The sequence below is a fragment of the Sminthopsis crassicaudata genome, chromosome 5 (genome assembly GCF_048593235.1).
Source record: "Sminthopsis crassicaudata isolate SCR6 chromosome 5, ASM4859323v1, whole genome shotgun sequence".
Lineage (NCBI taxonomy): Eukaryota > Metazoa > Chordata > Mammalia > Dasyuromorphia > Dasyuridae > Sminthopsis > Sminthopsis crassicaudata.
This window is the reverse complement of record NC_133621.1, coordinates 115,470,247-115,487,091: the sequence shown is the minus strand read 5'-3', so window position 1 is coordinate 115,487,091 and position 16,845 is coordinate 115,470,247. Positions and strand designations below refer to the sequence as shown.

The 16,845-nt window shown below is 36.2% G+C and overlaps 1 protein-coding gene across 1 annotated transcript in view; it reads left to right on the top strand.

The window, feature by feature from the left end:
• SND1 (staphylococcal nuclease and tudor domain containing 1) overlaps positions 1-16,845 on the top strand; it is a 462,540-nt gene that overhangs the window by 29,197 nt on the left and 416,498 nt on the right. Inside the window, exons 2-7 of the mRNA XM_074268024.1 lie at positions 4,753-4,902; positions 6,385-6,505; positions 10,564-10,642; positions 13,398-13,558; positions 15,108-15,199; positions 15,768-15,926. Of these exons, the coding sequence (XP_074124125.1) occupies positions 4,753-4,902; positions 6,385-6,505; positions 10,564-10,642; positions 13,398-13,558; positions 15,108-15,199; positions 15,768-15,926 (762 nt within the window). The remainder of the gene's footprint in view (positions 1-4,752; positions 4,903-6,384; positions 6,506-10,563; positions 10,643-13,397; positions 13,559-15,107; positions 15,200-15,767; positions 15,927-16,845) is intronic.

Here is a 16,845-nt window from a genome sequence, read left to right as displayed (position 1 = left end):
GTGAGGTTACTAATAAAATCATGGGAATGCTTGAAGTTTTGAAAATCAAGTACATGGATGTGGTGGATTGATTATTTTTTTCCAGGTTTTAAGAACTTTATTTGTCTGTCTTTCCTTCCTCTCCTTTCTCCTGCACCGAAAAGTTAAATGACTTGTCATAAATGTGCCAAAGTTTGATACCTAGGTCTTCCTGACTCTGAGACCTTCTCTTTTTGCTCTGCCTTGATGATCTTGTTTTGCTTACTTCCCAGGTTTGTCTGAATTAGGAAATTATTTGTTATTTCTTATAGTGCAGTGTTTTTCCATTACATTCACACACCACAATATATTCAACTGTTCCCTAATTAGGAATACCTATTTGTTTACATTTTGCTGCTGCCGAAAGTTCTGCTATGAATATTTTGGTATTTATGGGACTTTTCTGCCTTTAATCTTCTTAAGAGTGTTTGTCTAGCAGGAGAGTTCAGACTTAGAGTTTGGTGACATTTCTTTGAATAATTCCCAATTACTTTACTTAATAATAGAACTTAGATCAATTTACAGTTCCATTAATAATGTGTTGGTATGCCTGTCTGCGGCTCTTCTAACATTGATAAATTCTGCCTTTTGTCATCTTTGCTCATTTGCTGAGAATAAGGTAAAAAAGTCATTTAGATTTGAATTTGTCTTATTGTTTAATGATTCCGGAGAACTTTTTCTTGTTTTATATGCTTTGGCCATTTGTTACTAATTGTGTAACTCCTTAAATTCTTCAGGCTACTATTTCTTCAATTTTGAAGGGATTAGTTTATCCCATGAATACTTTAAATTGTTGCAAGCATCAAATGAGAAAATATATATAAAGTACTTTGCAAACTGAACAACAGAAAGTGAATCATAGTATTTTTACTTTCTTGTGCAGAACATTTGGTTTATGTCCTACCTAAAGCTCCTCTCTTAGTAGTTAACTCAGTGAAAATTCACATGGTTAGTTCTTACAATCTGAGGCAGCTAGCTGTTAGCTCTGTGGACAGAGTAGTTTACCTGAAGTCAGGTAGAATTGAATTCAGATGTGACCTTTGGCACTTACTAGCTTTGTGCCCTGGGCAAATCATTTAGTCTCTTTTGATCTCAGTTTCTTCAAGTGTAAAAAAAAAAAGGGGGGGAGCAGGGAGGATAATAATAGCATCTATCTTATAAATGAGAATTTCCTTATTGGCTAGGTGGATGTTTTGAATAGTGAGAAGGATTTCAGTTTATATTATTCCTCTTTGGTGCCCAGTATTATTCTGGTATCCAGAATAATATCCCTCTTACTTTTCCATCTTTTCTCCTCTATTCTTGGCTTCTTTCCCCTTGTAAATAAAAACAAATAGTTCCTTAAATGACCCCTAATTATGCCTTTGTGAGAATTCCTTTTGTCCTTGGAACTCTCCAGTTTGAGATAGGCCTGTTGCCGTGTCATACTATCTTTCTCAAATGTTTCTGGTCATCTGCCTTGAGTCTTTGGCTTTGGGATTAATATGGCACCTTTTGTATAGCAGCTTGGTAGCAAATATTTATTGGTATATTAAGTTATAATCCTTGGATACATTACTGTTTGTTGAATTATAGCTCATTGCAACCTGTCTGTTATAACTAAATTGTTGCTACCTGAAAAGAAGCTGGGGTTTTTTTTTTTTTTCCCTTTAGCTTAATTAATCAGTACGTTATACAGATATTGTGTTGATAGTATAATTTTAAAATGAATGGTATAAGATATAAGGATAGAAAAGTATTTGTTGTCAGAAGGATCTTGGACACCCATTTGTCATTTAATCTGTACCTAGGCATCTCATTAGGACTCCTACTTCCCACTTGCTGGCCGGGGATAGGGGGGGTGAGGGTGGGGTTCATCCACCAATGAAATCACAACTGTAACCCCCCCCTCTCCATTTTTTAAAAATAGAAAGTTAAACCCTTCATATTCATCTCTTGAAAAAAAAATAATAGAAAAAGGACTCTGCCTGGGAGTAGGGAGACTTTAAGTCTATTCTTGGCTTTGCCTACTAGTAAACTAAATTTCTTGGGCAATAATCTTTATGGATTTCAATTTTTTCTTAACAGTTAAGTTACAGAGTTGAACTTAGATAGGATTATAATGTTCTTTCTAATTTAAAAATTTGATTCAAAATTGGGATTTGTGTATAGTTGAATGAAATTGTGGGAGCTTGTAGCTTTGCATCTCTGCACTGTCAGATACTCTGAATGATAGATTAGTGTACTGAAGGAGTGGGAAATTGTACTTTGGTGCTATGCTTTTTTTACTTTAGATGAATGCTGATTTCTCGAAGTTAGGCAAGGCTCTTGCTTTTTGAGGCCAGCTGCCTGCCTACAGGAAATGTATAGTTGGCAGGCATCCTGGGAGAAACCTTCTGGGCCACATATCTTAACTCCTTTCAGGATTGCCCATTTCTTGTTTAAATAAATTTTAAATTCTCAAGGGGTGGTGCTCTCATGTGGAGATGGCTCCTTAAAGGGAGGTACTAGCTTCCAAATTGCCTTGTCGACTTTTTTGGTTCACTATCTCTATGATATCTTTAATTTTTAGTGACTTTCTATGGTTTTTTTTTAAGTGCTTAGTATTTGAACTTCTTATCCTATATATTGAGATAAACCATTTCTGATCATTGTTTCTTCTGACCCCTATTGGGCCACTATGCTTCCACCCCAATTTTGTATTTTCTTTTCACATTACTTTGTGTTTGCTTTATTTGTATTCTTTTGACCATGGCTTCCTTCTATTTACTAGATATTTTATGTACTTAGGCCAGTTGCCCTTGTGAAGCTTAAACACTGGGCTCTTGGATTTTATAGAAGCTAATTGGATGGTATTTGAAATTGAGAGAAAAAATTGGCCAGTTTAAGCTTGTTAAGGGACACTACCCTTACAACTAGATTATTAACTTTTTTATTTCAATTAAGCTATTCTCTCTGTGGTTAGTTGGCTGGTATTAGGGTGCTGGAGACTTATAACAATAATTAACCTGAAGAACATAGTCTCTGAGGTTTTCCTACTTCAGGGTAGCATTTCATTGTCTTCTTAGTGTGTGCTTTAATGCAGTAAATTGTTGTCTAATCAACAGCCTTTGGTTTTGGACAGCTCTGTTAGCTTTTGTAAACTGTCGGATGTACCCCGAAACTGGGTCTTTGAATCTCCTCTTCCACAGCTGAGTAGTTTATACTTCATAACTTTAGGCAGACTAACTTGGTGGGACAGCTAGGTTTCACAGATAGACAGGTGTATCCAGTAAGGCCTGATAGAATACATAATTTTATATTGGTAATTGGCTATAAAACAGTTGCCATGTTAGTTGCTTTCTATCTGCTATAAATTAACAAGAGTAATTACTGTAGCTGTGAAAACTTGAAACAAGACCTGCTTAAAAGCTTTGATAGTGACTAGATAGTCCTTTCTCAAGTTCTGTGATAATTCCTTTGAAATCCTCTGAGCTAATCTCAAAATGCTTCATGAGCTTTATCAAAGGGGCGGGGCAGCTAGGTGGAGCAGTGGATAGAGCACCAGCCCTGAATTCAGGAGAACCTGAGTTCAAATCTGGTCTCAGACACTTAACACTTCCTAGCTGTGTGACCCTGGGCAAGTCACTTAACCCCAGCCTCAGGAAAAGAAAAGAAAAAAAAAAGGATGGGGGGGCTACTACACATATGGTAAGAGATTTCATAGGGGGAGAAATAATTTATCCAAGTAGCCAAGTTAGTAGAATTTCCTTCCAGGTTGTAGCCTGAGGATTGCACAATTTCATAAGGTTCTCTCTTCATGTTTGAAGACTAAAAAAATAGTCCCCCTCAAGGAATTGGTATCTGTTGTGTCAGAGTGATAGTCAAAGATAATTAGCAGGAAGGCATCTGTACCCTGTTTGGAGAAAATTTTTTACAGTGGATTGCAAAGACCTGATGCTCTTGAAGGTGATACTATTCATGCCCTTTAATCCAGCTATAACACTGCTAAGCCTGTATTCAAAAAAGATCAAAGAAAGAGAAGGTCCTTTATATACAAAAATATTTATAGTATATTCTTTTTGTGATGGATGAAAAACTGGAAACTAAGGATGTCTTAATGGAGAAGTAATTGAAGATGCTGTGGTGATGAAGAATGAATGAATTTTGTGGTGTGAATCTGGCCTCACACACTTGCTATCTGTGTGAATCTGGTCAAGTCATTTAGCCTCTAACTTCTTTAGTTACTTCAATTGTAAAATGGAATTAATAACAGCACTTTCTTTTTAGAGTAGTTGTGAAGACAAAATGAGATAATATTTGGAAAACGTGTTTAGCATAGTGCCTCATACATAGTAGGTTCTATATAATAGCTTGGTTCTGACATTCACAATCTTTTGTAGCCTTCTTCACATTCTTATCTTTCCAGTCATATCTCCATTACTTTCCTTCAATCTTCTTTGATGCTTCCAAATTGGTATTTTCACTTTTCTCTGTTCTCCTATTCGTAGCCATCACTATGTATTTTCTCCTGCTGACTCCTCTGCCTGAGGTGAACCTCTTCTCTTTCTTTTGTTTTATCTCCATTATACCCATAAATAGAATTAACATGTCTTAGCTGCAACCATTTTCATAGCAGTAAGAGGTATTCTCGACTCCCTTCCCATTTCATAGACCTTTTCTGGTCTGCAATTTTGTACATTTTTCTGACAGGTTAATTCTGCTGTTTCTAGCACTGAATTTTGAATTTGTCTTTTATTTCTTCCTCTCTCACAGGTCCTCTCAGGATGTGCTATCATTGTCCGAGGACAACCTCGTGGTGGGCCTCCTCCTGAGAGGCAGATTAACCTCAGTAACATTCGTGCTGGAAACCTTGCTCGTCGGGCTGCAGCAGGACAACCAGATGCAAAGGATACACCAGATGAGGTAGGTGACTCCTGTTTTCTGGGTTCTCCATGTAGGTAATTGGATATAAAGTAAATGGATTTCTTGGTCATTGTCACTTTTATAATTGTTTCTGAGTCTTGAGAAATTCTTGTGTCTTAGCACAATTTCTCTTCCATTCATTTAGGTAGTTATTTCTTCTTTTTTCATGGGACAAGGGTGATTATAGGTCTTGAATCTTCTCATTTACTGCCCTAGACAATTTGGCATTTCTCCAAGGTTTTTATAGCATCTTCCACTTTAAAAAAATTTTTAAAATTCTTCATCTTTTGGTTCTCCTAATCTTTGTGGGCCACCAATAATGATAAAAATCAGAAAACCATCTTGGGTTCCCTTTCATTCTTTTGAAAGATCCAGCTTCTTTTGAATCTTCAATTTGTTCTATCTTCTCTATCTAATGTGTGCCTCCCTTGTATCAAAGATTTTAAGAAAAAAGACAATTGAGCAAAACTAAGCCAAAATAGTCGGTTGATTGTATTTGACAACATGTAACATTCTACACTATAGCCCTTCATTACTCCATCGAAAGGAGGGATTTGCATTTTCTTACTTCTACTTTAGGGCCTACTTTGGTCACTATAATTAATATACTTTGTTCAGTTTTATTTTTAATTGTTTCTTTAATTCACATCATTATAATTGTTTACATTAGAGTTGTGTATACTGTTTTTCTGGTTCTGCTTACTTCAGTGCACAGTAATATTCCATTGTATTCATGTTCTGCAGCTTGTTTAGGCATTCCTCAGTCAATAAATATGGACATTATTTTCATTTTTTCATTACCAAAAAAAAGTTCTGCTATAACTTTTTAAAAACATATATATTGCAGATTTTCTGCATTTTACTTTGTTGAGGTCTCTTCCTAGCAATAAGATTTCTGTCATAGGAGATGGACAGTTGAGTCTCTTTGGGAAAGTGGGAGCATAATTATTTTCCAGTTGTCTAGAATATTTCATTCATTTATAGTTTCATCTACATGTATTGGTGATGCATTATATCTGACATTAACTTTTTTGGGGTCATCTTTGCCAATTTAATAAATGTGAGGTGGTGTTTTTTTTTTTTTGGTGGAAGGCCCTTACCTTACTATTTATTACTAATTACTAATGTTAATTCCATACAATTTTTTCACCCTTTTTAAAGTCTTTGCTATTGTATAGTTATACGGAATGATTCCCTTGTTTACAAATATCTTATTATAGGAATAAGTTGAAGTTATGGTTAAAGCATTGAGATGATTTCCTTGGTTATAGTAAAAACAATATAGTTAGTTCTTTGAGAAGTTCACTCATTGCGACTTATTTTGCCTTAACTGATAAGGTAATCAGAGATTCCCTTTCAAACCTTCTGAATTTCTAGTTTAAATGTTATGTACAAAGGTGATTATATAATGGGTAAATTACTTGAGGTACTGATTGGAAACTGGAATTAGTTCTTATGTTGCATGTCTATTTTGTCTTTTAGCCCTGGGGGTTTCCTGCTCGAGAATTCCTTCGGAAGAAGCTGATTGGGAAGGAAGTCTGTTTCACAATAGAGTACAAGAACCCCCAAGGTCGTGAATATGGCATGGTCTACCTTGGGAAAGGTGAGCCAAAGGAAATAAAGATCTTTCTCTCCTGGAATCTAAAATTCCTGGAGAAATCTTTTTGCTTAAAAGGGCAAGTTTTAGATTCTGATGAAGTAGCCCCTAGGGAATTGGGAAATATCAAATGAGAGCTGAGACTTCAACAAAGAGTTTTGAATGCATTGTCAGGGATGATGTGATTTTCTTGATTGTGTATTTGTTCTATTTCTTTTCCTTTAACTCCTTCTGGACCATCTAGCCTTGGGGTTCATTGGTGGTTAAGGTATTTGTTGGACTACTGTCCTAACTTATGTTTAGGCCATCAGCTCTTCTGATATAATGACTCTGGACCTAAAAATTACCAATTACAGTGGTAATTGATTTCTATAATTTTCCTATTATATCTTTTATTTACTTTATCCATCTTGTGACTTTTCTTCTTTTCTAGGGGGACACTTTAGGAAAGGACAATTTGTTAGTATCTATAGTTTTCCTTATAGTAATAACCCAATAACAACTTTTTATAGAATGCTATATGGGAGATTGTTTGCTGTTACCTAGATCCAAAGATAGTCATGATGGAGTGGGTTAAAAACCTGGAGTCATTTAAATTGAAAGTGTTTGTAGAGTCTTTTGGAGGGCTTTAAAAGGTTCAAACACATCCATCTGGAGTTATTTTCAGTATAAATATCTTTTCCAGGTTCTTGTCCTCCTGATAAGGGATTAGGTGCTGTTCATCAGAGTGGGAAGTGGTTGATAGTTGATTACAAGAGAAAATGGTTTATATTTTTAAAACCATTTCTGATTTCTACTAGCTTGACCTTGAAGTTGACACACTGATAGAGAATAGCATTTCTGGTGCTTTAGTGTTTGATTTTAAATGCTTTGCTTCATTATAATTATAGAATTTGTGTCTGTTATATGTCCTTATATTTTTTTTTTTCTTGAGGAAAATGTGTGCAAAATGTATAAACTCAGTTAAAAAGATGTGGGAGATACAATGCTATGTTTAGATGTTATGGAGAAATACTACAAAAAGAATATTACCTGGATGTGAATGAATTTTTATTTTGTCTTCAGGATGCAAATACTGAAAGACTTCATGGAAAAGAGAAATTTTGCAAAATTTAATCATTATTCTCTTACTCTTCAACATTTAAATTGTTAGATTTAATTTTAAATTTTAATTGCTAGCATTAGGACTTAATCAGGTTGCCATCTCCAAGTAGAGGCAGAGTGGAAAGATCAATTGCTGAACTAGAAGCTAAGAGGACTGTGTCTAAATGCTGTCTTGTAGAGGGCTCTCTGACTGCTTCATCTTCTGAGCCCACATCTCCTCATCTATAAAAAAAATTTGCCTTGCTCAAAGTGGCTTTGACAATAGTTCTTTGTAAAATCCTAAAGCACTATATAAATGTTATGGTGGTATTATTATTAGTACTTGCTTTCTTTTCTTTTTTTTTTTAAGTTTTAAAGCTTTTTATTTTCAAAACATATGCATGGATAATTTGACAACACTGTCCCTTGCATAGCCTTGTGTTTTAGATTTTCTCCTCCTTCCCCTCACCCCCTCCCTTAGATGGCAAGCAATCCAATATATGTTAAACATGTTAAAATATATGTTAAATCCAATATGTATAAACAGATATAATTCTCTTGTTGCACAAGAAAAATCAGACCAAAAGAAGAAAGTAAATAAGTAAGAAAACAAAATGCAAATGAACAACAACAAAAAAAAGTGAGAATGTTATGTTGTGATCTACATTCATTTCCCACAGTCCTCTCTCTGGGTGTAGATTGCTCTCTTTGTCACAAGTTCATTGGTACTGGCACTAGTCATCTCATTGTTGGAAAGAGGTCATCAGAATTGATCATCATATAATATTGATGTTGCTGTTACTACTTGTTTTCAATTAAATTAGTCGCATCTATAATTCAGACTTAAGTGATTCATGTTACATAAGAAAACTATCCTTTACAATGTCAAAGTGTGGGACAAAAGCTTTCAGGATGTAAGGCAAACCAAAATTACAATCTGTAAAACATAGTTTTGGCATATTAACAGATAATATTTTAAATGGGGTTATTCTTTACAAACTTTTCCTTCCTTAATTTTCTTTTAAATGTTTTATTAATATTTTTTGTTTTTATATTACCTTCATTTCTGAATATGTTCTTTTTCATCCCTGGGCACCTAGGGAATTTTTATAATATAAAGAAAGAGGAAAAAAAAGCAAATCAGCAAAATTAGTCAACAAAGCCCAATCTGACAGTATTCCCTATTGGTGGCCCTTCCATTCTGTCAAGAAGGAAGGAGGAGGCAGAAAGGGAAAGAGGGCCAGCAGATCACCTCATAATCACATGGTAGGATCTATGCAAGCATGAGTTAAAGAATTCATTTTAGAGTAGTTTTTCTCATGCAGAGAATGGTTCGGATTATCACAAAGGCATTTAATTACCAGATAGTACTTACTTGTATTTTCTCCCTCTGAGATAGTAAGAAATGATTGAATTTTGAAGATGTAGCAGGTGGCTGGATTCTCAGACCTTGGCCAAGAACATACATCCACTCACTTACTTCATTGATGCCTCTATTTTACAGGTTCAAAAAACTGCACAATGCTTGAGTGACTTGACCAAATCTACACAAAAAAGACTAGAATTTAGTTTGATTTGCTTATGATGCAATCTTTGGTCCTTTGTAGTCTGCCTCTTAAGAGTTGAGATCTGGGAAATAGGTTTTCTTTCTATTAAGAAAAGAACCAAAGCTCAATGCTTTCAATTATATAGACCAATTAACAATTCAATATGAACAGTGCCAGTGTAATGCCTGGTGACTATTGGTGCCTGACATTTGACTAGGCTTAATAATAATAGCTGTCCCAGGAATATTAAGAAAACGAAGCTCACTCGTTCAATTTCCTTTTGCTGGGCTTCTGATTTGGGGTAAGAGAGGAATGGGATGAGGTTTAATTGATATTTAAAATATTCCTTCAGCCTTGCTATTTTGGGAATAACTATTAGTTACCATGGAATACTTAATATCTTATTGTCAGGCAGCAATGTCCATGATCATCACTTTCCTAAATGGCAAAGAAGTTTTACCTCATTCCTCATTTTGGAGTGTCTGATTTTTCTATAGACAAATAGCACTGACCTCAAATGGTCTAATGATCTAAAATGTATACATTCCCTTTCTGAGAATTTGCTCTTATAGGAATCTTAGAGAAGGCTGATAGTAGGCTATGAGGCTCGGGGGCCAATATGTGTGTATTCATCATTGCTTGACAGAACTAGGATATATATAGAGAGAGTATTGTGAATATAAAACCTTGGTTTCCCCTCTTCCCCTCCTTCCCCCCCTTTATGATGATATTGTTTATCAGCCAGAGTGCTATTTCAGTTTATCTAGGATATTGTTCTCTGCCATACTAAAGATTTTTATGCCATGATTTCTATGCAAATATCTTTATCTTTCTGACTGACTGACAGATTTAAGGGAATTGTGGCTCTAAAAGCTTCTTTGATAACAAGGAATCACAAATAGTATTTCAAGTGCCAAGATAAAACTTAGGAGTATGAGTTTTTATTTTCCCTTCTGGTTTTAAGGGATGATCTGTGGAATTTAAGACTGAAAAGAAAATCTTATACCTTTCTGAGAAGAAGAGTCTCTGAGATGTTGAAGGTCTTAGGAATTTTGGGGGTAAAGTAAAACCTATGAAGGGACTAGAACTGCCTTGATGCCATCTAACAGGCAAACTCAGATCATTGACTCTGGAGGCCTGAGTTTTAGGACTGCCTTGTTTCATCTCTGCCTCATCTGGTTTTTGGCTTCTATAGTTAGTATCTTAGTTAAGGGACATAAACTGGAGAATTAGAAGCAAGGTGAAGTTAGGAATCAGTCCTGGACCCTAGGGCATTCTGTTGAGGCTTAGTGAAGTTGTATCATCAGACCATTTGATTCACTTCCTTGGAAAAATTGATAATTGATCTTGAAGAGTAAAGATAAAATTTTCCAAATTCTATTGCTGATAGTCATGGTCTTGATTGTTGCATTTAATTTTTCTTTCCTTTTTCAGATACAAGTGGGGAAAACATTGCAGAGTCACTGGTTGCAGAAGGCTTAGCATGCCGGAGAGAAGGCATCCGAGCCAATAAGTATGTACAGCTTTTCTTCTTTCCCCCTGGACGTCCCAGAATTTGTTTTAGTTAATATCTGGAAGAACTTGAAGGGTTTGGTGGTTCTTGACAAGCATGTAGCTGCATGATGGCTTTACTGAAAGAGAAAAAAAAGTTTAAGCAGCTGTTGCCATTTCACATCTTTAGACCTATATCTAGGTCGATTTTGAGAGAGGATTTCAGTCTCTAACAATTAACAGGCCTGTTTTTTACCTGATTGTGGTATGAATATATCATTTTGGGAAGTGAAGTTTAGGAGTGTTGGTAATAATATGAAGTACAGTATTGGATTCAGCCTCACTGGTCTTAGACCATCCCGTTTGTTTGATATTTTGGCCTGTGAGGCAAGTGCTTGTGTGGCCTTAGAATGTTGTTTAATCATATATCTACCAGATGGCTGTGACTCTTAGAGGTATCTGTAGATGTTGATTAGACTTAGGAGAAGTTTGATGTGCTGTCTTGTCGCCTGTCCCTTTGTATCTCCAATAGTAATTAAACCCAGGCATATAGCTCTTAAATTCTCATAGTAACTTCATAATACTATCTCTGTTCTTGGCTAATTGAAGGGATATGTGTTAACATGAACAGTGAGTGGTTGACTGGTGGATGTATTTATGTAGTGTCAAGAATGGCAGGGTCACTATCTTTCCAAACATGTTTGTGTTTAGGTGGTGTTTTTGGAAGCATGCCAAAACTGTTCTCATAGACAATTGCTAGAATGCTTACTCTGTGAAATATATATTTTTAAATTATTATTATAGCTTTTTACATGTTAAGTTATAATACATATTTATGCAGTTATCTTGCTGCACAAGAGAAATCAGATCTAGAAAGTAGGTAAAACAACCTGAGAAGGAAAACAAAAATGCAAGCAAATAATAACAGAAAAAGTGGAAATACTATGTTGTGGTCCACACTCATTTCTTACAGTTTTCTTTCTGGATGTAGCTGAGTCTCTTCATTACTGAACAGTTGGAACTGTTTTGAATCATCTTGTTGTTGAAGAGAGCCACATACACCAGAATTGATCATCATATAGTATTTTTGAAATGTATAATGATCTCCTGGTTCTGCTCATTTCACTTAGCATCAGATCATGTAAGGCCTCTGTGAAATCATCCTGCTGGTCATTTCTTATAGAACAATAATATTCATAATATTCATATGCTACAATTTATTCAGCCATTCTCCAATTGATGGGCATCCATTCAATTTCTGTGAAATATTTGTAAGAACACATTCTGCCTTGTAAATATAGAGTAAATAAACCCTAGAGGACTGCCAAGGTAAAGTTCTAATTTATTTCAAAAATGGAAACTGCACAAGAGGCACCAAGTCCATATTTCTCCAAGGTTGAGTATAGGCCTAAATGTTTTTGTCTTTATTATTTAGTTTTGTTTCTTTTGCTTACGCTGCATTATTGTTATCTATTGAGAATTTCAAATATAGTATTTAACTTTCTGAGTTCTTAAACTTTTTGTGTGTCAGAGATATCTTTGGCTATTTTGGTAAAAATTATAAATCCTTTTCCAGAATGTTTTAAAATTCATAAAATAAAGCACATTGGACTACAAAAGAAACCATCCATATTGAAAACAGCTCTCAAAATTAGAAAAAACAACCCAAGAAATTTATAGACATCAGCTTAAGAATTTCTGCTATGGAATATGAGTTCTAATAATATAGCTACCTTACTATGAATTTTCAGGCTGATGATTTGGGAAGCTTGCTGTACTTGCAATTCAGTGCCAACTCTGTGCTGCATAGCTAGGCATAACAGTTTCCTACTAGGAAAAGTGGGACCTTTACTTGGCACAGCTCTCCTAGGAATGTTTAGTTACAGCCTTAGATTTTGTCTTTGAAAGGTCTTTAAATGCACAGTTCAACTTATTTTTGCCATCAAGAAAAGAGATGAGTCATTTGTATACATGGACTTTCTGTTCTGTGTTATACAGTGGGTTACTCCTTGTTTCATTTCTAGAATACCTTAGGTTTGCAGTGATGAGGGATGAATGTTCTTCAGATTTGTCCAAATTTCTATTTAGTGCTTAGTTTATTTGGTGATAACAATGAAAATAGCAATATTGTATGTGTTCTTTAAGAATTCTTTTTCTATAGACTTACCTAATTGTGTGTCTTTTTGAATTGGGATTAAGCTACTCTTAATTCTGGTCTTGTTAAAAGAAGTTCCTGACAAGGCTCTAAGCTGAACTACTTCCATCCATATTTCCAGATTGTTGAGAGCCCCTAGTAGTGAGAAAGAGCTGGCATAAAGTAGTAGATAGAGAGCCAGTCTTGGAGTCTGGAAGTTCTTGGTTTCAGGGCTGTTTCTGGCACATACTGACTGGGTGATCTTGGGGGTAAGCTGCACAACTCATTGAGACTGGTAATTATATAATAGTTCCTGATCTTCATTTTCATTGTAGCAATTTTCGTACATCAATGAAATCAGAACCAAATTTTTAAACATGCAGTGAAGGCAGATTGTGTTATTTTTGCCCAGGTCACACTCCATCAAAATGGCCACAATAATTGAAATACTTTTTGATTTGAAATATGTTGCGTGAGTGGATTTGGTTTGGAATCTGGAATGGCATAGATCTTAGTCTTTCTCTGTCTCCCCTCTAGAGGAGGCCTTGATATCTGACATGTCATGTTGGCCAGATGTTTTAATATTCCCAGGTACTCGGGTGATTGTTATCTGCCGGCTGACCTTTTTTTGTCCCTGTCTCAGTCCTGAGCAGAACCGGCTTGCTGACTGTGAGGACCAGGCAAAGATGGCCAAGAAAGGCATGTGGAGTGAGGGGAACGGCTCTCACACGATCCGGGACCTCAAGTACACCATCGACAATCCTCGGCACTTTGTGGATTCCCACCACCAGAAGCCAGTCAATGGTGAGTCCCTTGGCTAGGGGTCGCAGTGAGGGAGCACCCAGGTGTATCTTTTGTTGATGGGTTGGGCTTTCTTTTTCTCCATAGCTCATTTAAATTGTCAAGCCCTTGTCAAGGTAGAATCAGTGGAATAATGTGAGTGCACCCGTGTGACCTAGAAAGGATTTTGAGCCCATTTCACATAGATATGTGTTTCACATTTTAAAAAGAAAAATGTTTTGATGTTCTTAAATAGACTTTCTCTATCAAATCTCCTTCCACTCCTCGAAAACATTTTGCTCCTGGGCTTACAACACATTTTAGTTTACTTTGAATTATCATCCATCAGTTGAGAACTTAAAATCCTTTCCTATCTTGGAAAGGATTTCCTCTTGTCTTGGAAGGGAGTTATGGATTCAAATTTTTCAGACATACATTGACAGGTCAGGTCCTTTAGGTTCCCAGTGCTTGAAGCAAGTCTTTAAAGAGAACAAGCTGCAGAGCAGCCACCAGTCTGTGTCACTGAGGAGAGTGCCTTCACCTCTCTTTGTCAATAAAAGTGCTGGTCCCTACCAGAACTCCAAATATTGTCAGCAGATATTGATTATACATTTGCTAGCTTAGGTAAGTCACCTCGTCTCTGGGATCTTATTTTTCTCACATGTAAAATAAAAGCCTTGGATTTGATGTACTTTAAATCCTGTGCTTAAAGCAGCTCAGCCATATGGTGGATAAAATCTGGTAACCTGGAATCAGGAAGAGCTGAGACAATGAATAGCTCTGGAAGTCTGGGCAAATCACTTTTTGAGTTTTATCCTTTAAAATGAATGTGATCTCTCACAGGGTTTTCAAAACATAAAACAGGATAGTCTTTGTAAAGCATTTTTTCAAATCTTTCAGGGCCTTATAAATGTTAGCAGTGAGGAAGATTAGGATGTTGATCATCACCTTCATCCTGGCTGTATAAAGCACTCACCACCTGGTAATAGTCTTCAGATAGATAATTATACACTTGCTAATAGAAAAGCTGTAGCCCTGGAGGAAAAAGGACTAAGACAATTGCCTTAGCTATATAGGCTCAATCTAATTCAACAAGCATTTATTAAGCATCTGGCATGCATTAGGCCTTGATAATCTCTTTCTTCCAGGAACTTCTACTAGTGAGACACATCTATTAATGTACCTCTAGATGAATAAATAAATAGATGTAAAATCATCACAACCCATTTAGAATTTAACAACTCAAGTCATGGAAAAAATCCTCTTGTCAAAGGGCCCCTGGAACTAGAGTTTTTGAAAGGAACGGGAATGATTTGTCTGTGTTTAGCCTGTTATAAACCTGGCATTTCATGCCTAATGGTAACTTGTGGGACTTAAGCTTCTTATGCTGCAATTGCTATTGGTTCTCTAAGGGAATATTTTTACTTCACTCATATCTGAATAAGGGTGTGTGTGATTGACATTGGGGTGTATTTTAGTCTATTATACTCTTCTCAGTGTTTGTATCCTCTCTTCTCTCTGTCATAGCTTTTTTCATAAACAGAAGACTTAATTTCTTCCTTTTGTCATGCAGCTATCATCGAGCACGTGCGAGATGGCAGTGTGGTCAGAGCTTTGCTCCTGCCTGAGTATTATCTGGTCACAGTCATGCTCTCGGGGATCAAGGTCAGGCTGTGCATTGGGGCTATCGGATGGGTAGAGCATTCCCTTTAGTTAGGCAGGTAGTCGATAGCATATGATACTAACTTTCATTGTTGTTTGACCTTGAGGGTAGTTGTTGTTCCATTCTGAAAAGAATGCCCTTCTCCTGCCCTGATTTAAAACCTGCAGTGGGATTAATTTGAGCTGGTTCAAATCAAAACAAATTTTTTAGGGATTGTTTGGTTGAAGATTTAGAGGGGGAGGTACTTCTAAAGGTATTAATCTATGGGAAAGGGCTGAGATATTCTGGTGCTGAGTGATTGTGACTTGTATTGCTGCAAATTATCTTTTCCTATGAGATAATTAGGTCTTGAAAACTCCTTGTTTGGTAAAACATTGTCTTCAACCCTAATTAAAACTCCCTTGGGATTATAGCAGCTTCATTATCATTTAGCAATAATGCCTTTAAGTTGTTTGAAACTTTTAAAGCTAATTTTCTTGACATTATTTCCTTGTGGAAGATCCAGTCTGACATTATTAGGATGAGTGGGACGGAGCCAATGGCTAATCTGATATTTGCTTTTGCCTGTAGTGTCCAACTTTCAGAAGAGAATTAGAAGGTCCTGAGACACCAGAGCCATTTGCAGCTGAGGCTAAATTCTTCACTGAGTCCCGACTATTACAGAGGGATGTACAGATTATTTTGGAGAGCTCCCACAACCAGAACATGCTGGGCACTGTCCTTCATCCAGTGAGTCATTTTATAAATAAGGATTCATGGTTACAGGAAACAAAATTTGGAGATGGAGGATTCTTGTTTGCATACTGAAATTGTGTGTGGTTGAAAGAATCTTTAGATATCGTGGACAAGTGTCCCACTTGCTTCTTTGATTTTTGAGACACTTAAGGAAGTATCAGTTAGCTGGGTAGGAAAAGATACAGATATGTGGTCATTTATCATTGCTGTAGAGATTTAGAATGTAATCTTCTTTGGGTTACTAGGAAAAAAGTAAATTGCTTCAAGCTTGTTCTCAAAAGATATGTATTCAAGCTGAGACAGATTAGGAAATGTTTGTATAAACTGAGAGTATAATGCTTCTAGATTCTAAGATGATGCCTAGCATCATTGTAGCTACGTAAGACCCTCCAGAAGCTTTTAACTCTGTTTTGTGCATCCTAATACTGTTCCTGAATAGCAGTAGCTACATTACTCCTGCCCAAGATTTGTGACTGGGATGATACTGCTCAAATGCCCATTTTGATCACTGGGTGCTAGTTGGATGAGAAATGATCTTACTAGTTTGGGAAATTTATCATTCTTAAATTGTGGTAATTATTATTATTGTCTTTTGCCTAGATCAGGATTAAGCTATCATGCTGGTAGTTGTGCTGTTAGGGCTAAGTTTGAAGTATATCCTGTACTCACCATATGAACTGTCCCTTCTTTGACCCAAAGCAGGAAGAATGGGGATCCAGATTTGCCTTCCCATAAGAGCACATTTGTTGATTAGACAGACTAGAATTTGTTAGAATGAAGATTCCAATATTAGAGCTAGAACTGAGTCTGTTCTGCCTAAGGTATTCCATGCCTTCTCCCTTTTCTCATTTTCCCTTTGGAATGGGAAAAGAATAATACCAGTAAAGGACGGGAAGAGTGAGACATACTAGCT